Source organism: Bos taurus, chromosome 11 (assembly GCF_002263795.3).
Source record: "Bos taurus isolate L1 Dominette 01449 registration number 42190680 breed Hereford chromosome 11, ARS-UCD2.0, whole genome shotgun sequence".
Classification (NCBI taxonomy): Eukaryota; Metazoa; Chordata; class Mammalia; order Artiodactyla; family Bovidae; genus Bos; species Bos taurus.
Window position 1 is genome coordinate 61,716,495 of NC_037338.1, and position 24,692 is coordinate 61,741,186.

The following is a 24,692-nucleotide window of genomic DNA, read 5'->3' on the forward strand; positions in this document are numbered from 1 at the left end:
GCTCTAAATGGTTTTATTGTTTTTAGATTCCTGCAATTTTCTATATAGACCATCATGTCAACAGCAGATAGAGATAGTTTTAATTCTTCTTTTCAGTTTGTATGCTTTTTTTTTTCCCCCCACTTTTTGCCTTATTGCACTGGCTAAAACTTCAAGAACTTTGCTGAATGACAGTGATGTGTGTGAATATCTTTGCTATGTTCCCAACTTAGGGGAAAAAAATTGTCTTTCATTATTAGTTACAATGTTTACTGTAGGCCTAACATAGATGCTCCATATCAAGTTGGAGAAGTCCCACTCTTTTTCTGTTTTTCTCAGTTTTTTCCATCATGATTGAATGTTGAATTTGCTCAGATGCTTTCTTTACATTGACTGATATGATCATGTGATTTGTCTTCTTTAGTCTGTTCATGGAGTAGGTTACATTCAAATACCAAACCAGTCATTTATGCCTGGTATATTCCGCTTCATAATATGAATTAATTTTATATGTTACTGAATTGCATTGTTTAATATTTTATTAAAATTTTTTCATTTATCTCCATGAATAATATTGAGTTGCTCTTTTCTTTTTTGTACTGTGTTTCCATGGCTTTGGTATCAGGGTCATTCTGGCTTTATAAACTGAGTTGGAAAGTGTTCCCTTCTCTACTTTTTTCTTAAAGAGATGGTGTTGAATTGGTGTTTATTCTTTTGATAGACTTCTCCAACAAAGTCATCTAGGCCTAAAGAAACTTCTGAAGTTTTCAAATTATAAATTCATAAGACCATTTAGATTGTCCATTTCATACTGGGAGTTTTGGTAGACGTGGAGAATTATTTATAGTATTCCTTTATTATCCTTTTGATGTTTGCAGAGTAACAACAGTTCTTTTTTCTTCCCAATGGTAGTAGAACAGAAAGTCTTCTTCTCTCTCCCCTTATTTTTTGATCAGCCTTGCTAGAAGTTTATTTTATTTTATTGACCTCATCAAAGAACCAGCCCTATCTTTCTCTGTTATTTTCCCCTTTTCAGTTGTATTGACTTATGCTCTTCTTATTATATCCTTCCTTCAGCTTTATTTTGCTTCTCTTTTTCTAGTTTCTTGAGGTGAGAACTTAAGAGTACTGATTTGAGACTTTTAATGTAATAGAAGCACTTAATGCTAGAAATGTGCCTTTTGGCATTTCTTTAACATGTCTCACAAATTTCAATGTCATATTTCATTTTTACTCAGTTCAGTATATTTTAAAATTTCCTTTGAGACTTCCTTTTTTGATTTATGGATTGTTTAGAAGGGTACTTTTTAGTTTCCAACTGTTTGGAGGTTTCTTGTTATATTTAGATTATTTTCCTACACTATCAATATCTACTTTGACTTCATAAGATCCAGAGAACTCAGTTGTTTTAAATTTGTTGACATTTGTTTTTTGACTCAGTATATGGTCTCTCTTGGTATTTATTTCACAAGCAATGAAAAAGTATATATATATATTCTGATGTTGTTAGGTATTTGATGGTGCTATTGAATTCTTCTCTGTCTTTGCTGAATTTGTCTAGTTGTTCTACCAGTTGTTGAGAGAGGGGTGTTGATGTCTTTGAGAAACATGGGCTTGTCTAATTCTTCTTTCAATTCTGTCCTTATTTAGCTTCACTTATTTGGTAGCTCTCTTGTTCAGCACATACATCTTTAGGCTTTGTATGTCTTCTTGCTGTGTTTCTCTTTTATGATTATGTAATGTTCTGTGTCCATGGTAATTTTCTTTTCTTTGAAGTCTACTTTATCTGACATTAATAGAGCTAGTCCTGATTTCTTCTGATTGTTTTGACAGTATGCTTTTTTCTATCCTTTTACACACAGCCTACCTGTATCACTGTATCTCAAATGAGTTTCTGGTAAATAGCATATATACTGGGCCATTTTTTTCTTAACATTCTGCAAATCTCTTTTTTTTGAAAGTTGATTTTCAGTGTTGTATTCATTTCTGCTGTACAGCAAAGTATATCAATTTTACATATATCTACTCTTTCCTACTGGAGAAGGGAATGGCAGCCCACTCCAGTATTCTTGCCTGGAAAATTCCATGGACAGAGGAGCTGGCAGGCTAGTCTGTGGAGCCATAGACTCAGACACGACTGAGTGACTAACGTCATGCTACTCTTTTCTAGATTGTTTTCCCATACAGATCACTACAGAATATTGAGAAGAGTTCCCTATGCTAAACAGTAGGTCCTTATTAGTTAACTATCTTGTATATAGTAGTGTATCAATTCCAGTCTCTTATTTATTGGTGGTGGTGGTGGTTTAGTGGTGGTGGTGGTGCTGGTGGTTTAGTCGCTAAGTCATGTCTGACTCTTGCGACCCCGTGGATTGTAGCCCACCATGCTCCTCTGTCCATGGGATTTTCCAGGCAAGAATACTGGAGTGGGTTGCCATTTCCTTCCCTAGGGGATCTTCCTGACTCAGGAATCGAACCTGGGTCTCCTGCATTGCAGGCAGATTCTTTACCAACTGAGCTATGAGGGAAGCCCCTCCTATTTATTAATCTCCCACAAATTTGTTTTAAAATTGATGTATTTAGACCACTGGCATTTAATTATTGCTATGGAAAGGCTTACATATGTAATTTCATTTTTTGTTTTTTTTCTTTTAAAATGATACATAATTGATATATGACACTGTACTAGTTTAGGTGTACACATAATGACTTTTATTATGATACATCATAAATATATATGTGTAAATTATATAATAAGATTAGTTAACATCCATCACTATACACAGTTACAGTTCTTTTTCCTGTGATGAGAACTTTTGTATTTACTCTTGTAGCAACTTTTGAATATGCAATACAGTACTGTTAAGTGTAGTCACCATGTATATTACTTCACCAGGACATTATCTTAGAACCAGAACTTTGTACCTTTTCAGCAACTTCATTCATTTCATCCAGCCTCTGCCTCTAGTAACTACAGATCTGCTCTCTGTATCCATGGGTTTTTCTTAGACTCCACATATAGTAAGATCATACAGTCTTTGTATTTCTCTGACTTACTTCACTTAGCATAATGCTCTCAAAATCCTTCCATGTTATCACTAACGGCAAGATTTCCATTTTCATTTAATGGCTTAACAACATTACATTGTGCGTGCATGTGCATACCTGTATACCTGCCATGTTTTGGCTATTGCAAATACTGCTTCTCAGTGCATGTGAATGTGCAGGTATCATTTTGAGTGTCTTTGTTTCCTTCAAATAAACGACCTAAAAGTAGAATTACTTGATCATATGGTAGTTCCAGTTTTAATTTTTTGAGGAATTTCATACTGTTTTCCATAGTGGCTGTACCGGTTTACACTCACACCAAAGGTTAAAGGTCCCTTTCCCCATATCCTCATAAACACAGTTATTTCTTTTTAAGAACAATCATTTCACAGGTGTGAAGTGCTATCTCATTGTTTTTTTGATTTGCATTTCCTTAATTATGAGCATCTTTTCATGTACCTTTTGTCAGTCTGTATGTTTTCTTTGGAAAACTGTCTATTCAGATCCTCTGCCCATTTTAACTGGATTGTTCAATTTTTTTTTTTTTTCTGTTTAGTTGTGTGAGTTCTTTATGTAGATTTTGGATATTCACCCCTTATCAGAAATATGATTTGCAAATATTTTCTCTCACTCTGTAGGTTGCATTTTTATTTTGTTAATGGTCCCAGTTAGTTTGCGTTAGTCCCACTTACTAGTTTTTACTTTTGATGTAAAATCCAAAATATCATTGTCAAGACTGATGTCAAGGAGCTTTCCTATGTTTTTCTTCTAGGAGTTTCATGACTTCACATCTTATATTCAAGTCTTTGATCCATCTTGAATTAATTTTTTGTATGCTGTATATAAGAGAGTGGTTCAGTAATTTTTTGCACATGGCTGTATAGTTGTGCAGTCCTAATGCCATTTATTAAAGAGTCTGTTCTGTCCTCATTGAGTATTCTTGGCTCCTTTGTTGTAAATTAGTTGACTATATTTACATGGATTTATTTCTGGACCCTCCATTCTGTTTTATGGGTCTCTGTGTCTATTTTAATGCCTGTACCACACTGTGTTTTGATTACTACAGTAATGAGGAAGCTTGATGTTACAGCTTTGTTGTTCTTCCCCAAGACTGTTTTAGCTGTTTTGGGTCTTTTGTATTTCCATACAAATTAAGATTGTTGGTTTGATTTCTGTGAAAAATGCCATTGGAATTTTGATGGGGATTGCATTGAATCTGTAGGTTGCTTTTGGTAGTATGCAAATTTGAACAATATTCTTCCAATCCATGAACACGATTTATCTTTCCACTTACTGTGTCTTCTTCAATTTCTTTTCAATTTTTAGTTTTCAGTGTTCAGGTCATTGACTTTATTGGCTAAATTTATTCCTATTCTTTTTTGTGCATTTGAAAATAGGATTGTTCTCTTAATTTTTCATTCTGTGATAATTCAATATTAGTGTATAGAAATGCAACAGATTTTTGAAAATTGATTTTGTATCCTGAGAGTGTACTAAATTTGTTTAATAGTTCTTTGTGGGGAGTCTTTAGGGTTTTCTGTATATATTATCTGAAAATAGTGACAGCTTTTCGTCTTCCTTTTTGACTTAAATGTCTTTTATTTTTCTTCCTTAATTGCTCTTGTTAAAACAGCTAATACTCTATTGATTCAAAGTCTTGTTACTCATCTAAGAGGAAAAGTGTTAAGCTTCCCGCTAAGTGTTGAGTATGATATAAGTTATGGGTTTGTCATATTTAGAATCAATAGCAGAAAAAAAAAAAATGAGGTGGAAGTGAATAAGTGAGCTGGAAACTCCAGAAAGTGGTCATAGAGGGAACCTACCTCAAAATAATAGAGTCCATATGTGACAAACCCACAGTAACATCATTCTCAATATTGAAAAACTAAAAGCATTTCCTCGGAACAAGAGAAGGATGTCCATGCTTGCCCCTTTGATTCAACGTAGTTTTGAAAGTCCTAGTCATGGCAATCAGAGAAAAAAAAGAATCCAAATGGGAAGATAAGAAGTAAAATTGTCACTGTTTGTAGCTGAAATGATACTGTATATAGAAAACCCTAAAGATGTTACCAGAAAACTACTAGAGTTTATCACTGAACTTGGTAAAGTTGCAGGTTACAAAATTAACACACAAAAATCTATTGCATTTCTATATACTAGCAATGAAAGATTCAGAAGAGAAATTAAGGAAATAATCCCATTTGCCAACACATCAAAAAAGAATAAAATCCCTAGGAATAAAACTACCTAGGGAGACAAAAAAATTGTACTGTGAAAAACTAGAAGACACTGAAGAAAGAAATCAAAGATGATACTAACAGATGGAGAGATAAACCATGTTCTTAGAAGAATCAATACTTCTAATACTACCCAAGGCAATCTAAAGATTCAGTGCAATTGCTATCAAATTACCAATGGCATTTTTCACAGAACTAGAACAAAAAATCTTGAAATTCATATGGATACAGAAAAGACCCAAATAGCCAAAAAAAATCCTGAGAAAGAAAAACAGAGCTAGAGGAATCAGGCTTCCTGGCACCAGACAAAGCTATGGTCATCGAAAGAGTATGGTACTGGCACAAAATTATATAATAGATCAATGGAACAGGAGAGAAAGCCCAGAAATAAACCTATGAACCTGTGGTCAACTAGTGTACAACAGAGAAGACTATACAATGGAGGAAAGATAGTCTCTACAACAAACAGTGCTGGGAAAACTGGGCAGCTAAATGTAAAAGGGTGAAATGAGAATTTTGTGTATGCACCACACACAAAAAAACTCAAAATGGATCAAAGACCTAAATGTAGGGCCAGAAACTATACAACTCTTAAAGGAAAACAACAGAACACTGTTTGACATAAACTGCTGCAATATCTTTTTGAATCCACCTCCTAGACCAATGAAAATAAAACAAAGATAAATGGTTATTATTTTTGTAATTATCAAAAACTAAGATGTAATTAAACTTAAGAGCTTTGCACAGCAAAGGAAACCATCAATAAAATGCAAAGACAACTCAGAGCATGGGAGAAGACATTTGTAAATGAAGTGACCAAGAAGGATTAATCTCCAAAATATACAAATAGCTCATGCAGCTAGCTGTATGTCAAAAAAAAAGGGGGGGGGGATAAACAATCAAAAAATGGGCAAAAGATCTAAATAGACATTTTTCCAAAGAAATGGCCAAAAAGTAGATGAAAAGACGCTCAATGTCACTAATTATTAGAGAAGTGCAAATCTGAATTGCAATGAGGTATCATCACCTCATACTGGTTAGAATGGCCATCATGAAAAAGTCTAGAAACAAATGCTGAAGAGGGTGTGCAGAAAACTGAACCCACCTACACTGTTAGTGGGAATGTAAATTGGTACAAACACTATGGTGGTTCCCTAAAAAACTAAATAGAACTACTCTATGATCCAAGAATCCCATTCCTAGGCATACATATATCCAGAGAAAACTATAATTTGAAAAGATGCATGCACCCCAGTGTTCACTGAATCACTGTTTACAACAGCCAAGACATGGAAGTACTCTAAATGTCCATAGGTAGAGGAATGGCTAAGGAAAAATTAGTAAAAATATCAATGTAATACTATGCTACGCTAAGTCACTTCAGTCGTGTCCGACTCTGTGTGACCCCATAGACGGTAGCCCACCAAGCTCCCTCGTCCCTGGGATTCTCCAGGCAAGAACACTGGAGTGGGTTGCCATTTCCTTCTCCAATGCAGGAAAGTGAAAACTGAAAGTGAAGTCACTCAGTCGTGTCCAACTCTTAGCGACCCCATGGACTGCAGCCTACCAGGCTCCTCTGTCCATGGGATTTTCCAGGCAAGAGTACTGGAGTGGGGTGCCATTGCCTTCTCCACAATGTAATACTACTCAGCCATAAAAAAGAATGAAATAATGTCATTTGCAGGAACATAGGTGGACCTAGAAATTATTATACAAAGTGAAGTCAAGTCAGAGACAAATATCATATTATCACTCATATGTACAATTTAATTTTAAAAAAAGATGTAAATGAGCTGATTTTCAAAAAAAAAGAAAGAAAACCAGACTCATACAGATTTCAAAAACAAACTTATGGCTACCAAAGGAAAAAGTTGTGGGGAGGGATAAACTAGGATCTTGGGAAACATATAACCAGGATCTACTGTATAGCATGTGGAACTGTACTTAATATTCTATAGTAACCTATATGGGAAAAGAATCTGAAAAAATGGAATATATGTATAACTGAATCACTTTGCTGTATACCTGAAATTAACACAATATTGTAAGTACACTAATATCCAATAAAATTCAAGATTTAAAGATAAGACAATACTAAGTAGGGTGGAAGAGTTTGCTTCACACCAGAATTCCATCTGATAAGAAATAAAAATCTGGATAAAATTTTTTATCTTTTTCACTTGCCACAAATTGTATCATACACAATACATATGATTATATGTCTTTGTATATGTATGTATACATACACACACACACACACGTAGGTATAGAGGAAGGTCAGAGGTAGGCTGAATTTTACTAAAATTACAACCCAGCATCAATTTAGCACAGTTACTGATTGGATTTAAGTTTTCATCCCTCATTCTTGCCCAGCACAGGAAAAGGAAAATCTTCTCTGGAGGAATATAACACCATTGATACATGTATAATTTTTTGAATTCAGTAATTAGAATTCAGTAAAAATAACTGGCAATGCTAAGAGATAATATCATACAAATGAAAAACAAGAGAATAGGTAGAGGATAAAAACCAGTTTACAGATCGTCCAGCTATAGACCATTAGTACACAAGGACCACTATAATTTGGTTATTAGTTTTGTTTTATTGTTGTTGGTTTGTAGTATCTCTTAAGTAACCTCAGGAGCCACTCTTATTTCTTTCTCAATGGTGCTTCTGTTCCACATATCTGCTCCAGTCTCCTTTTTAAAAAGAAATCAGTGCATATAAGACAAAGACACAAAATTTATTTATGAAAGCATACAGAAAATGAAACTCAAAATATACTACTTATAATAGCATAAATATCCTCAATATTTAGAAATTAAGAATTTCTGCATTGAAAATTATGAAATATTCATAAAAAGTAAAGGAATAAATGGAAAGATATATGGAAGATTCAATGTTCTACAGATGTCATTTCCTTTTAAATCGATTTTACAGATTGAATGCAGACCCAATTAAAGCCCTAACAGTGCTTTCTGTGTTGATAGTTGTTTGTAAAATGGAAATGAAAGTGCAAAGGGCCAAGAATAGGCAATTCTGAACAAAACGAACCAAAAAGACTCACATAACTAGAAACCCAGACCTTTTATAACTCTATAGTACTTGAAACAATGATGATAGATTCAGTGGAATTACCTGATTTAAAACAAACGTGACACTGCAGAGCAATAGAGAGAGGATAATCTTTTAAGTAATTGGTGCTGGTTCTTGTGGATATCCATGTGGTTAAAACACACATTTTTAAAACCCTTCCCCCCAATGTATACAAAAATCAATTTTATATGGATTATAGATCGAAGTATAAAAGGTAAGACAAAGTTCTTAAAACATACTATATCTCTTCAATAACTTGGAGTATTACAAACTTTTTAAAACAGGGCACAAAATTTAATCAACATAATGAGAAAAAATGAGAAACTGCAGTACATTACTATTAAAAACTTCTCATCAAAATATAATATTAGAAAAGCAAAAAAAGGGAACTTAAGTAGTAGAAAATATTTGCAGTTAAATATCAGGAGTATATAAAGAACTGAAAAAACAAGAGAAAAAGAACTTTACAAAACATAATCAGACTGCCAAAAACATATAACTAGATGCTCAGTTTCAGAAGTCATCAAAGAAATACAAACTACATCTATAATAGCAGTATACACCCTTCAGATTGAGTTAAGATGATGGCAAGGGCTAACAACTGTTGGCAAAGATGAGACTAAATTGTAGTTCTCATGTACTGATGACAAAAATATAAATTGCTTCAACTACTATGAAGAAATCTGTTGAGGTATCTATTGAAGTTGAATATATATAGAAATGGATGGGTATATTCATCCATTTCTGGTTGAAGACTATAAGAGCCCCAAACTGGAAACAACTGAAATACCCATCATTGACAAAATGAATAAATACATTGTGTTATATATTGCTATATACAATGGAATAATATACATAATATGGGTGCATTTCATAAAAGTAATGTTAAGTGAAATAAGTCAGACCCCAACCCTGCCCCAAAAGACCCTACTAGTCATCAACATACATTACTAAAGTACATACATTTATGAGTGAACCTATTAATATTTCTAGAGAAGGACAGACGACTTTCATACAAGATCAGTTAAAACTGACTTGTAGTATTAGAAGTCAGAAATGTTTATCCTTTGGAGGTTTGAGAAGGTGGGGCAAGGGAGATTTGTTAGGGTGTTGTGAAGTTCAGTTTCATTATCTGGCTGTAATATGGGTGTGTTTACTGAGTTGAACACTTACAGTATATATATTTCTCCAAGTGTATGTCATACTTTACCATTCACTAATGTACACAGTTGTTTTCCTATGACAGAAAAAAAAATTCAGCCCTTTAAAAGCAAGCCTTGTGATCTAACCATGTTCTTTGTTGAAATCCCATGCTTTGGGACAGGAATTCGTAATGAAAGCTAAATAATTGCAAAGGCTTCAGACAAAAAGGAAAAGTAGGTGATGGAAACGTTATCATTGAATTTTTGGTCAACAAATAGATATATAAACTCTAAACAAACAAGATATGTCTGCCGGTAGGCACTCCTAATTTTAAGGGAAACAAGAGATTCCTCCCCAACCTGAATTGGCAGGGCACATTACCCTAGTTCACTTTCCTCTGAGTAAAAGACTTTCCTCAACATTTAAGCAGTTGAACTCAATTCTTTTTGATAGATAACAGGGTTAAAAAAAAAAAAAAAAAGACTATACTACACTCTACAGATCTTTAAGTACTATTTATTTAGGCCCTTTTAAAAGGTACTGTTTTTCTCACTTCTTGCAGTTCCTGACTGAGTCATCTCTGTGATATGTCATACGCTGTCACATCTAGTTACCTTACACTGAATAAAGAGAAGAAAGGTTATAAACAGCATGCATACCACCTGACATAAAACATTTGCCAGCTATTTCTTCTGCTTAAATGAATACATTCCAAATATCCAGACTATTAGCTTGAAAAACTATAAATTTTATAAAAAATGAAACAGCCATCTTTACTTACAGTACCTATATTTATGAGTACAACTAATTCTAGATAAGGAATGAGTTTTACTAGAAACAACATGCTTCTCTTTCACATTTTGTCTTCACTTTTGACCGTGCAATATGTATGTATATGCACAAACTTGTTTTACTTCCTTCTTAGAGGCATTATTACCAGGAACACAGTAACTACCTAACTGTGGAATTTAGCCAGAAAATAAAAAAGAACCAATTGAATTTTAACAGAAAATTTGCCCCAGAAGTATTTATCGTGCTCAGGTTAACAAACCATTTGTCATGAAAAAGTGTTAAGAAGATCTAAATACTTGTGTTTCTGATTATTAAGGCAATGTGAAATGAGAAGTCCATAAGAAAAAAGTTTTTTGACTTAAGAAATCACTCCTCACCCACACTTCATGGCCTCTGTTAATGTAAATTATTTAGCTATACTGTAAGAAATTTTACTGTAATAATGCTTAGTCTCATATCTCATATTTTGTTATTATAAATACAACTTTAAATCAAAACACTTAACAAACAAGTCAATTTCCTTTAACTTTGGAGAAATTGCTGATGCTTACCACTGAACAGGTGAAGCAACTGTTTAGAGCTCAAAGTCTAAGGTAGAGAAACTCAGTTCCATAGTAGTACTATAATCTGCCAGCTCATTGCTCAAAGTTATTATAGAGATTGTATGACACACTGATCAAAGCTACTTTACTGCATAATGCTATGAAAATGGTACAAGTACTCACTTTTGGCATTGTTAGGATAATTCAGTAAACAAAGATGACAAAGTAAACCTCACTATCTTTTTTTTTAATGACAGCCCCCCACCCCACAAAAGACAAAACAACTCAAAAAATAAGTAACATTAGGCAATAAGAAATATATGGGAGATTACAGTGAACTAGCAATTCAGAAGCAGAATGACAGAGTGGTTCAGAGTATAAGATTCGGAGTCAAACAGGAATGGTTTTAAATTCTGCTTCTGTCACTTTGAGTCTCTGTCCTTACTTACAAATGGGAAAACTAATACTTAACTCTTAACGGTTGTTTGGTTGTTATGAATATGAAACATGATGGTAATTGCCAAGCATAGCACTATGTTGGGCAAGTAATGTGTGCTAGTCTATAGTAATTTTTGTTTTTGATGAAGATTAGTTCCTTTATTCTCCTGCTTTGATAATAGTTCATTTCTGGACTCAGCACAGTAGAGAAGAACACATGCTTTCAGAAAGGACTTATATGTAACAATCTTTGTGCATCATACTTTCTTCATCTGTAAAACAGATATAAGATTACTGTGAGGTAATGCAGTGTTCAACATACTCACCAGCTAAAAGTATGCACTTGATAAACAGTGGCTAAAATTATAAGACCTGAATTCTGGCTCTAGCTGTTGCATGGATCACTATGTAATATGTATGCAAGGCACTCAGCCTCTCTGAATTGCATTCAAAATTTCATTCAAAATTGAATTCATTGAATTCAATTGAATTTCATTCAAATTTCATTCAAAAAATTAACAAAACATCTGTCTTGTGTATCTTTTAGGGTTGCTAAGATAAAATGATGCAGATAAGTGTTTAGAAAATGGGAAGGCGCATGAAAATGGATGGTGTTGTTATGGTTCTGATGGCAGTTTAGAGGTTAAGTACCATAAAAATGGGATTTTAAAATCTTTTTCATATAATCAAGAAAGCTGTACTTGTTTCACAGACAGTACACAAGTGATGAATGTTACAAAAGGACTTTTTCTGTGTTGAGATTAGTTTATTGTAGTCTGGATCAGAAAAGTTACTTAAGGTGAACATTTTTTCTTGTTCATCTCTTAGGAGTGAGATATTAAGACTTGAATTTATATACACTGTAGTATAGAATATATGACAAATTGATTGCTGAACATTTTTGTTGTACAGAAAGGCCTTCTTTAACCTCAGGAATTCACTAACAGGAACAATACATTATTATAAGATTAATTATAATTAATCTTGTAAAGTCCTTTAAAGAAATTCTATAAATGCTTAGCATTTTTAGCTACTAACATCTAACAAGGTTAAGCTCTTCTTCAAAATGAGCTACTGCTTGCTTGATGAGTTGGTTTTAAAATAACCTGACATGCCACAAATGGCAGCTGCTCTATCATGTGAGTGATTTAATGATTATAGCAACCATTAGAATGTCTGTGATTAAATAGTTGAATTATTAATTGCTTATTCCTCTAAGATTACTGTTGTCTCAGAAAACTAAAGCACTGAAGAGTTAAATAAATCATTTGATTCCACACATCACACTGGCACAGTGTTAAGGCTCAAGGGTCTTCAAGACTTTTGAGGTGCTGATGCTTTATAGTTGCACTGTCCAGTATGGGAACTACTACTATGGGTGGCTACTGAACTCTTGAAACATAGCTAGTATGACCGAGGAACTAATTTTTAAATTTCATCTATTTAAAAATTTTAAATTTAAAAACTGATCGTCAGTAATTGTGAAAACTTTTTAAGAATGTATGGACCAACTTGGGTACCTGAAATTACTTCTTCAACTGAAAACTATGAACTCTAAATACAGATAAAGTATTTCTGATGAAAATTTAACGCGTAATTTGAGATGTACTTTTAACATGTAGAAAAGTTAAGGTTAATAAGTATGTGGCTGGGCTTCCCTCGTGGCTCAGAGGTTAAAGCATCTGTCTGCAATGCAGGAGACTTGGGTTGGATCCCTGGGTTGGGAAGATCCCCTGGAGAAGGAAATGGCAACCCACTCCAGTACTCTTGCCTGGAGAATCCCATGGACTGAGGAGCCTGGTGGGCTACAGTCCACAGGGTCGCAAAGAGTTGCACACGACTGAGCGACTGCACTTCACTTCACTTCACTATTGAACAATAGTGCTATATAGGTTCAAAGACAAGCAATAAATTACCCAGCATATGGACCTTACTCTCTCTCATATCCATCTGGAGAAGGATTCATGAAAGTTAAAAATTCATTTCTGGGAGCTGTACAATTAGGAACAGTTACAGGTCTTATCTTTGATATGTGGACACTTGGCTGACAGGAACCATAACCTGGGATTACCTCAGTCATGTGCTATTAAATGACAAACAACCAGCTCTTCAAAAATCAAACCTAACAAAAGCCCCCAAACCAACCATTTTCCTGATTTCTGTGGTGTAAAATATTTCTACCATAGCCAGTTTTGAGTTACCAACATGATATCCTTGAACTTGGAACTGGGAGGAGATAGCCTTAATTGGCACTTGCAAGGCCATTGGAGTTAGTCATAGTGAGTGAGTGAAAGTCGCTCAGTCATGTCTGACTCTTGGCAACCCCATGGACTATACAGTCCATGTAATTCTCCAGGCCAGAATACTGGAGTGGGTAGCTTTTCCCTTTTCCCAATCTAGGGATCAAACCCAGGTCTCCTGCATTGCAGGTGGATTCTTTACCAGCTGAGTCACAAGGGAAGTGTTAGTCATAGTGCATCACTGGAATACTTTACAAGTTCCTGACACATATATTTCTTGAGAGGTGTGTATGTCTATGGTGGAGGCTGGAGTAGATCAGCTTTAAATGGAATGCTACCTCACAGCAAATTGTAGGATGATTAGACCTGGGCATGAGGGGCATTTTATTTTCTTTATGTCACTAGAAAAACCCTGATTCTTCTCTTACTCCCCTTGAGAACATAGATTTATGGTTATATGAAGCCATGTTGTAAGCTATAAAGATAATTTTTTTTAGATTCATTGTCTTATTTAATCCTTTTTTTTTTTTACTTTACAATATTAGCTAAAGATACCACCTCATTTTGATAAGGAAGATGTATGATTTTAATTCAAACTTATACATCAACAATATAAAAAATATTTTTTGTGTGCAAAGAGACATCTTGGGGACATAGTAAAAGTAAAAGGAAGAATTGATATAAATTCTGAATGGAGAACTTAATACATGTAAAATATCTGTAAGAAGTCCAAAGTCAGATCTAAAGTTAAATAATTTTGTGACTTTTGTTGGCAAATATATGTGAAATCATTCTATTTATTTAGAAATTATTCTTTCTGTATTAGCTCCTTTGCTTGGACTCCTTTGCTCCTGATATTACATCTTATGCTCGAGTAAATTTCAAAATAAAGTAAGTCTTTTAAAGTCAGTATTTAAGAGGCTTTAATTCAAAAGCATTCTTGAATAAAGCAGTTCACCCTCTAAGAGAATATTCAAATTTATTTGTACCACTGGGTGTGCTGTGCTTAGTCACTCAGTCACGTCTGACTCTTTGCAACCCCATGGAGTGTAGCCTGCCAGGCTCCTCTATCCATGGGGATTCTCCAGGCAAGAATACTGGAGTGGATTGCCATGCCCTCCTCCAGGGGATCTTCCCAGTCCAGGAGTCGAACCCAAGTCTCATGCATTGCAGGAGGATTCTTAACCATCTATGCAAAAATGATTTTTTTCCCCATAGTTGTATATAGCATTTTAATTTGGGTTCTGTTTAATTATATGTACTCATATGCATAGAATTTTAGTGCTGAAAAGACTCTTCTAGTTATCTTATTTTATAGATGAGCAAACTGAGATCCCCAAAAGTGACTTGTCAGAAGGTTAGTCTTGACTAGTTTAGCCAAACTAGGGCTAGTCTTTCTTGATGACCACCTTAGTATTCTTAAAGTTTGTAGCATAAAAACTGCCTGAATCCATCTGTCTACAATTGGGGACTATTGATACAAGGTATTTTTGCTGTACTCCATACTAGCCAGGTTAGCACATATTCTTTTTACTCTTAACTTCATGGTTTAATTAGTTACTTTTACTATAACATATCAATCCTTAGGCAAAATTCTTCATTATTTACTTGCAAAAATTTATTTGGGAACAATTCTATTCTGGATCAGCACGGTTAACTAGTCTAATTAATAAATAAGTCAGAGAAGGTTTGAGACGTTGAAAAAGAGAAAAAGTTGGGTTAAAGCCCAAATTGTTTAATGTTTGCATCTAAGATTATTGTTATCTTTTGCTAGGTTACTGTTCATTTATGAGTAGGAGAATTCTGAAAAGAAGACATCTTGTTTCACAGTATTGTGATTTAGTATATTAGAATTCAAAAATATGTTAAATATTTAAATCATAAAAAGGTATAACCTGAAAGTCCACATCTAACAAAAAAAATCTTTATGTAAGGTAATTAAAAATTGGTATTAACATGTCACATTCTATGATTGACAACATTATGTCACCACAGAAAGTAAAGGTTGGATAATCATGCTTAGGAATTTTACTGAAAACTTTTATGTCTAAGTTACACATGTAATACAGTCCTGTATAGATCTCTGCAGCTAAGCAAAGAAGATAGTCTTTGATGTGCTTATAATTGTGATGGGTTTAGGGCTGCATTTTTAGGCAAAGATGCCTAGAGGTAGGAAGGTATAGGTCAAAACTGATATTGTGACACAATAAATAGACAATAGGTAAAGTGGAGCCAAAAGTGGATTGGCCTGAATGTATCACGTTAATCAAACAAGTAATATAGCCTCGCAACTACAATGTAGGTAAACAGTTAACCACATTTAAAATTGTTTATAGAAAGAAAAACTTTTGTAGCTTAATTTTAGACTAATTTTATATTAATAATGAGATTTTAAGTATAAAAGAATCTTTCATGTTTTATCATCTATAATTCTATACACTTTTACAATGGTACTATGATTTTATACTAAAATCAGTAAGGCATTTAGGAATAAGAAAACATTAAAAACGAGGCTTTTTAATGTTTTTTAATGACATGGGAATGTAGACACAACATACCACTTGGTAACAAAAAGGAAGATAAATGAGTTTTGTTAAACATATGCATAAGAAAAAAAAATTAAGTTGACTAACATTATCAGTTGTCTCTGGGTGATAATGAGTAATTTTTATCAGCCATCCCATGTGGCATGCTGAACCTTAGTTCCCCAACCAGGGACCAAACCTGTGCCCTCTGCAGGAGAGCATTACCCACTGTTAATACTTAACCACTGTTAATACACTGGACTGCCAGGGAAGTCCTTGATATTCTCTAAAGTTCAAAATTATGCACAAATAACCTTTCATATCAGAATTTAAAAATATATTTTAAAAGGAAATGGCAAAGCTTCAGCTTTGGAAATTATAAAGCTTCAGCCTTTTATAGTATGGTATCTGAAAGATCATATATGATGAGTGTATTTGGAAATATAATACATTTGGAAGAATTTCTTAATATATAGACAGCCATATTATGTGTATCTGGGAATAATTTTTGAAATAGGTTTTTCAGTTCAGTTCATTTAAATCACTTTATTTCTGTGCATATGAGGATCATATAAAAGAAGTTCTCCCATTTTGCTTTTCTTCTTCTAAATAGTATTCTTCAAAACTCAGTGTAACAGATGAACAGGTAGCTTTCCCTCAAGTGGCAACTGCTTTTAGCTGTGTTTCTTTTTGCTGCGTAAATGGTCATCTCAAATAACATAGTTTCCAGATTTTCTTACAGTTGGGTGTACTTTTGTGACTAGGATTTCTCCAATGGGATATGTGTAGAAGTGGTGGTGTGTAACAACTCCTGGGGTTGTACCCTAAACAAGAAAAGAATGTGCCTACCTTCTGTTTTCTCCTTCTTGTAAGCAGGACTGAAAATCTTAAAGCACACAGGCAAAATATCCTAGATATAACAAAGCAACATAATAGATCTCTTCAAGAAAATTAGAGATACCAAGGGAACATTTCATGCAAAGATGAGCTTGAAAAGGACAGAAATGGTATGGACCTAACAGAAACAGAAGATATTAAGAAGAGGTGGCAGGAATACACAGAAGAACTGTACAAAAAAGATCTTCACGACCAAGATAATCACGATGGTGTGATCACTCACCTAGAGCCAGACATCCTGGAATGTGAAGTCAAGTTGGCCTTAGGAAGCATCACTACAAACAAAGCTAGTGGAGGTGATGGAATTCCAGTTGAGCTATGTCAAATCCTGAATGATGATGCTGTGAAAGTGCTGCACTCAATATGCCAGCACATTTGGAAAACTCAGCGGTGGCCACAGGACTGGAAAAGGTCCATTTTCATTCCAATCCCAAAGAAAGGCAATGCCAAGGAATGCTCAAACTACCACACAATTGCACTCATCTCACATGCTACTAAAGTAATGCTCAAAATTCTCCAAGTCAGGCTTCAGCAATATGTGAACTGTGAACTTCCAGATGTTCAAGCTGGTTTTAGAAAAGGCAGAGGAACCAGAGATCAAATTGCCAACATCCACTGGATCATCAAAAAAGCAAGAGAGTTCCAGAAAAACATCTATTTCTGCTTTATTGACTATGCCAAAGCCTTTGACTGTGTGGATCACAATAAACTGTGGAAAATTCTGAAAGAGATGGGAATACCAGACCACCTGACCTGCCTCTTGAGAAACCTGTATGCAGGTCAGGAAGCAACAGTTAGAACTGGACATGAAACAACAGACTGGTTCCAAATAGGAAAAGTAGTACGTCAAGGCAGTATATTGTCACCCTGCTTATTTAACCTATATGCAGAGAACATCATGAGAAACGCTGGGCTGGAAGAAGCACAAGCTGGATCAAGATTGCCAGGAGAAATATCAATAACCTCAGATATGCAGATGATGACACCACGCTTATGGCAGAAAGTGAAGAGGAACTACAAAGCCTCTTGATGAAAGTGAAAGAGGAGAGTGAAAAAGTTGGCTTAAAGCTCAACATTCAGAAAACCAAGATCATGGCATCCAGTCCCATCACTTCACGGGAAATAGATGGAGAAACAGTGTCAGACTTTATCTTTTTGGGCTCCAAAATCACTGCAGATGGTGACTGCAGCCATGAAATTAAAAAACGCTTACTCCTTGGAAGAAAAGTTATGAGCAACCTAGATAGCATATTCAAAAGCAGAGACATTTCTTTGCCAACAAAGGTCCGTCTAGTCAAGGCTATGGTTTTTCCAGTGGTCATGTATGGATGTGAGAGTTGGACTGTGAAGAAAGCTGAGCACCGAAGAATTGATGCTTTTGAACTGTGTGATGGAGAAGACTCTTGAGAGTCCCTTGGACCGCAAGGAGATCCAGCCAGTCCATTCTCAAGGAGATCAGCCCTGGGTGTTCTTTGGAAGGAATGATGCTAAAGCTGAAACTCCAGTACTCTGGCCACCTCATGCGAAGAGTTGACTCATTGGAAAAGACTCTGATGCTGGGAGGGATTGGGGGCAGGAGGAAAAGGGGACGACAGAGGATGAGATGGCTGGATGGCATCACGGACTTGATGGACGTGAGTTTGAGTGAACTCTGGGAGATGGTGATGGACAGGGAGGCCTGGCGTGCTGCGATTCATGGGGTCGCAAAGAGTCGGACACGACTGAGCAACTGAACTGAACTGAAGGCACTAACAATGAAGCTCATGTTACCCTGACTGCTTTGATTCAATATTTTATTGGAGGTCCTAGCTACAGAAATTAGGCAAGAAAAATAAGTAAAAGGCATTCAATTCAGAAAAGAAGTAAAACAGTCTTATTTTTCAGATGACATATGTAGAAAACTAAAAAAGTGAAAGTGAAATGGCTCAGTGGTATCTGACTCTTAGCGACCCCATGGACTGTAGCCTACCACACTCCTCCGTCCATGGGATTTTCCAGGCAAGAGTACTGGAGTGGGTTGCCATTTCCTTCTCCAGAGGATCTTCCCAACCCAGGGATTGAACCCAGGTCTCCTGCCTTGTAGGCAGATGCTTTACCATCTAAGCCACCAAGGAAGTCCAAAACTAAAGATATAGAAAAATAAAGATGCCACCAAAAAAATGTTGGAACCAATAAAAGAATGCAGTAAAGTTAGAGAATACAAAATCAGTACACAAAAACCAGCGGAGTTTCTATATACTAGTAATAGATAATGATACAGGAATTAAGAAAGCAATCTCATTTATAATTGCATAAAAGCAGAATAAATTTAACCATAGAAATTAAAGATCGATGCACTGAAAACAATGTCTTTGAAAGAAATTGAAAATGACAGAAATGGAAAATAGACCATTTTCATGAATTAGAAGAATTAAACTGTTAAAATGACGATACCACTCAACACTATCTATAGATTCAATGCAGCCCCAATAAAAAATTGCAGTAGCATTTTTTCACTGAAATAGGAAAAACAATCCTTAAATTTGTGTGGAACCACAAAAATCCTTGAACAGACAAATCCAGATAAAGAACAAAGCTGGAGAAAACACAGTTCCTGATTCTAAACTATACTATAAAGCTGTAATAATCAAAACAGTACAGTTCTGGGATAAAAACAGACACACAGAGCAATGGAACAGAACAGATAGTCAGAAATAAATGCACACATATGTATCAACTAATATTTGACAAGGGAATTAACACTCAGTGGGGACAGAGTAGTCTCTTCAATAAATGGTAGTGGGAAAACTGGATAAATACATGCAGAAAAGTGAAATTGCACCCATATCTTACACCATTCACAAGAACTGACTCAAAATGAATTAAAAACTAAAGAACTGAAACCATAAAGTTCTTAGAAGGAAACACAGGGAAAAGCTCCATGACTTTGGTCTTGGCAATTTTTTTTTAAGCATCAGCAAAAGCAAGTGACAATGATAAAAATAAGTGGGACTATATCTAAATTTAAAAGCTTCTATGTGGCAAAAGAAACAGTTTTAAACAATGAAAATATTGGCAGAAGACCTGAACAGACATTTTTCTGAAACAAACATCCAGATGGCCAACACGTTCATGAAAAGGTGCTCAATACCACTTTTAACCAGGGAATATGGAATATGGAAATCAAACCCACAGTGAGTTATCATTTCTTACCTTTTAGAATGGCTGTCATCAAAAAGAATAGAGATAATGTGTTGATGATGACATGAGAAAAAGGAACCTTTGTGCAGTGTTGGGTAGAATGTACACTGGTACAGCCAATACTGTTTTTTTGTTTTTTGAGAAAAACAGTATGGAACTTAACAAATTAACAATAGAACTAACATACAATCCAGAAATCTCACATCTGGATATACAAAGGCAATTACAGAAATATTGAAAAGATATCTGTACCCCCATGCTTATTGCAGTGTTATTCACATAAACCAAGGCATGGAAACAACGTAATGTCCCTCAGTTACATTTACCTGGTAAAGAGGTTGTGTGTTTGTTTAAATTACACACAATGGAATATTATTCAACCACGAGAAAAAGGAAATCCTGCCATTTGTGCCCACTTGGATGCATCATGAAAGCATTATAAGTGAGACAAAGCAAGTCCATATCACTTACATGTGGATCTTAAGCTCATCTTTTAGAAACAAAATTACTGATGGTTACTAGGGAGTGAGGGGTAGCGGAACTGGGGAGATATTGGACAAAGGGTGCACATTTCCAGTTATAAGATGAATAAGTTCTGGGGATCTAATGTACAACATTGTGATTATAGTTAATAGTGCTATACTGGTTTATTAAAAATCACTAAGAGTAGAGTTTAAATATTCCTCACAACAAAAACAAAATGGTAATTATGTGATGTGATAGAGGTGATAGCCAACACAATTATAGTAATCACATTGCCATATATAAGTATCAAAAATGCATTGTGCATCTTAATTTACACATTATATGTCAATTGTATCTCATTAAAATTGAAAATCATTAAATTAAAAAGAAACAGTATCACAGAAAATAAGGTCATAGGAATATATATTAATAAAAGATGTGCAGGACAATTATGAGAAATTGATGAACATCACTGAAGAGGGTTCAAGGCCTGATAAAAGGAGAGAGGTGCCACATTCATGACAGGAATATTCATTATAAGGATGACAATATTAGCTTAATGCAGTTTCACCTGAAATACCTGTGAAGTTTTCATGAAACTTGACAAGCTAATTCTCAGTGAAGTTCATATGGTAAGGAATAGTGCATGAAGAGCTAAGGAAATTTTGAAGAAAAAGTAGAGGATGTCCTATTAGGTAACAGTTTTGTGAAGAAAAACAGTCTGGACTGGTACAGGGATATACAAAATCTCTATGTTTCAGAGACTTTCCTCCTGGAAAACCATCTGATCACTGACTTGTTTTTTTTCATTTTCTCCTTTTCCTGTTTTAATTTTGTATTATAACTCTTCATGCATTCACATATTCATTCATTCAACAAATACTTACTGAGTTACTTATTGTGTGAAGGTCTACACCCATCCCTTTCTTAACATGCCCCCAAATAATGGCTCCTTGCCTCCCTGGGGAGTCCCAGCTTTTCTGAGTTTACCCTCTGTTGCCACACTCCAGCCTATATCTGCAACAGCCAATCTAATCCCAGGTCTGACAGCTGAAGCCTGAGCTTCAGCACCAAGCCTTCACCCATGCAGATGGCCTAGCATCTGCCCCTAATGTCCCAGAAGTGCACAGACCCTTTTTGTCACTACAAGACCTGCAAGAAGTCACCAACCACTGTCCCGAGAATGCGCAGGCCACTGCTGCCCCTATGAGACCTGCAGTAAGATGACAGTTGCTGCCCCCATTGTCCTAGGCTCACTCCTCATGAACACACCAAAACCACAACCAAATGGTAAACAACCATTGACAAAAGAGATTGGGACCTACTAAAAAAGATATTTTACATCCAAAGACAAAGATGCCACAACTAGAAAGTAGGAGGAGCACTTCAGTCAAATCCCATATCCACCAGGTAGACGATCCATAAACTGGAAAATAATTATATTCCAGAGGTTCACCCACAGGAGTGAGAGTTGTGAACCCCATATCAGGCACCCCAGCCTCAGGATTTGGCATTGTGAGGATCCCCTAGAGCATGTGGCTTTGAAGACCAGTGGGGCTTGAGTGCAGGAACTCCACAGGACTGGGGGAAACAGAGTTCACTCTTGAAAGGCGCACACAAGGTTTCATGTGCACTGGGAACCAGCACAAACCAGTGACTCCATAGGAGCCAGGGTTAAACTGACCTGCAGGTTTTAGCGAGTATCCTGGGGAAGCGGGGATCAGCTGTGGCTCACTCTGGGGGCAAGAACACTGGTGGCAGAGGCCCCAGGGAATACTGATTGGCATAAGGTCACAATTTTGGCACCAAAACCTGGCTTTTGCCAACAGCTGCAAGCTCCAGTGTTGGGATGCCTTGGGCCAAACAACCAACAGAGTGGGACAGAGCCCCACCCATCAGCAGATGGATTGCCTAAAGTTGTACTGAGCTCACAGCCAGCCACCTGAGCTCACAGCTCACACCACTTGACATGACCACCAGAGGGAGAAGATCCAGCTCCACCCACCAGTGGGCAGGCACTAGTCCTTCCTAATAGGAAGCCTGCACAAGCTCCTGGACCAACCTCAACCCCCTGGCAGCAGACATCAGAAGCAATAGGAATTATGACCCTGTGGAAAGGAAATCACAAACACAGAAAGTTAGACAAAATTAGATGGTAGAGATGTATGGTCCAACAAAGGACAAGATAAAAACCTAGAACAACTAATAGGCAATCTACCTGAAAAAGAACTGAGTAATGAAAGTAAACATGATGTCAGATTTGGAAAAAGAATGGAAGAACAAAACAAGAAGATACAAGATAGGTTTAATGAAGAGCTGGAAGACTTAGAAATGAACAATATATAGTACTGAAATGAAAAATTAAGAGGGACTCAACAGCAGAATAAATGAGGCAGAAGAATGAATAAGTGAGCTGGAAGATAGAGTGGTGGAAATCACTGCTGCAGAATAGAGTAAAGAAAAAGGAATGAAAAGAAATGAGGGGACAGTCTCAGAGACTTATAAGTGAAGAAGTGAAGTCGTTCAGTCATGTCTAACTCTTTGCGACCCCATGGACTGTAGCCTACTGGACTCCTCTGTCCATGGGATTTTCCAGGCAAGAATACTGGAGTGGGTTGCCATTTCCTTCTCCAGGGGAACTTCCCGACCCAGGGATCAAACCCGGGTCTCCCGCATTGTAGGCAGACGCTTTACCGTCTGAGCCACAGGATAATATTAAATGCACCAACATTTGCATTATAAGGGTTCCAGAATGAGAAGAGAGAGAGGACCTGAGGAAATATTTGACAGTTATAGCCAAAAACTTCCCTAACATGGGAAAGGAAACACTCACTCCAGTCTAGGAAGTGCAGAGAGTCTCAGGCTGGATAACGCAAGGAGGATATTAATTAAACAAAAACCAAGACATATTAATTAAACAAGGAAAAGACAATCAGAATATATTAAATGCAATGAAATAAAAGCAACAAATAATGTACACGATAATATCCTTGAAGATATCAGATAATTTTTCAGCAGAAACTTCAGGCCAGAAGAAAGAGGCACAATAGAGTGATAAAAGGGGGAAATCTACCCCTTTTAAGAATACCCTACACCAAGCAAGGTTCTGGTTCAGATCTGATGGAGAAATGAAAGGCTTTATAGACAAGGAAAAGCTAAGAGAATTCAGCACCACCACCAAACCAGCTTTACAATAAATGCTAAAGGAATTTCTCTAGGTGGAAAAGAAAAGGTCATACTTAGAAACAAGAAAAAATTATGAATGGAAAAGCTCAGAGGTAAAAGCAAATATACAGTAAAAATAAGAAAGCATCCACAGACACATATGACAAAGCCTGCAATCATGAGGACAGTACAAATGCAGAACATTGGAAATGCATTTGAAATTGAAATGAAGCTTAAAGCAATCTTTATACATATATATAGACTGCTATATTAAAACCTCATGGGAACCACACTCCAAAATTCTACAACAGATACAGACACAATAAAGAAAAAGCAGTCCAAACACAACACTAAAGATAGTCATCAAATCCCAAGAGGAGAGAACAAATCCAAACAAAAAATGGCAATAAGAACATACATATGACAATTACCTTAAATGTAAATGGATTAAATGCTCCAACCAAAAGACACAGACTGGCTAAATGGATACAAAAAAAAAACCAACCTCATATACATGTGTCTACAAGAGACCTACTTCAGATCTAGGGACACATACAGGTAGAAAGTGGGGATTAAAAAAAATCATGATTTTTTTTTTTAATACTCATATCAGACAAAATAGGCTTTAAAATAAAGACTGTTATGAGGGATAAGGAAAAACTACATAATGATCAAGAGATCAATTCAAGAAGAAAATATAAAAATTGTAAATATATATGTACCCAACATCAGGCTTCCCTGATGACTCAGCCAGTTAAGAATCTGCCTGCAATTCAGGAGATACAGAAGACGTGGGTTCAGTCCCTGGATTGGGAAGATTTGCCAGAGGTGGAAATGGCAACCTACTCCAGTATTGTTGCCTGGGAAATCCCACGGACAGAGGAACCTGGTGGGTTACAGTCCATCGAGTCACAAAGAGTTGGACTGAGCTCCGTCATGTCTGAG

General features: G+C 35.8%; 1 protein-coding gene across 4 annotated transcripts in view; it reads right to left on the reverse strand.

Moving 5' to 3' along the window:
- Positions 1-2,668: 2,668 nt before the first annotated feature.
- Positions 2,669-24,692, reverse strand: part of WDPCP (WD repeat containing planar cell polarity effector) — a 304,438-nt gene continuing 282,414 nt past the window's right edge. For 3 of the 4 annotated variants that reach the window (XM_005212781.5, XM_059891308.1, XM_059891305.1), the window contains one exon: positions 2,669-7,963. In XM_005212781.5, coding sequence (XP_005212838.1) covers positions 7,926-7,963 — 38 coding nt within the window. In that variant the 3' untranslated portion in view covers positions 2,669-7,925. The remainder of the gene's footprint in view (positions 7,964-24,692) is intronic. The other variant, NM_001206786.1, reaches the window with a different exon arrangement.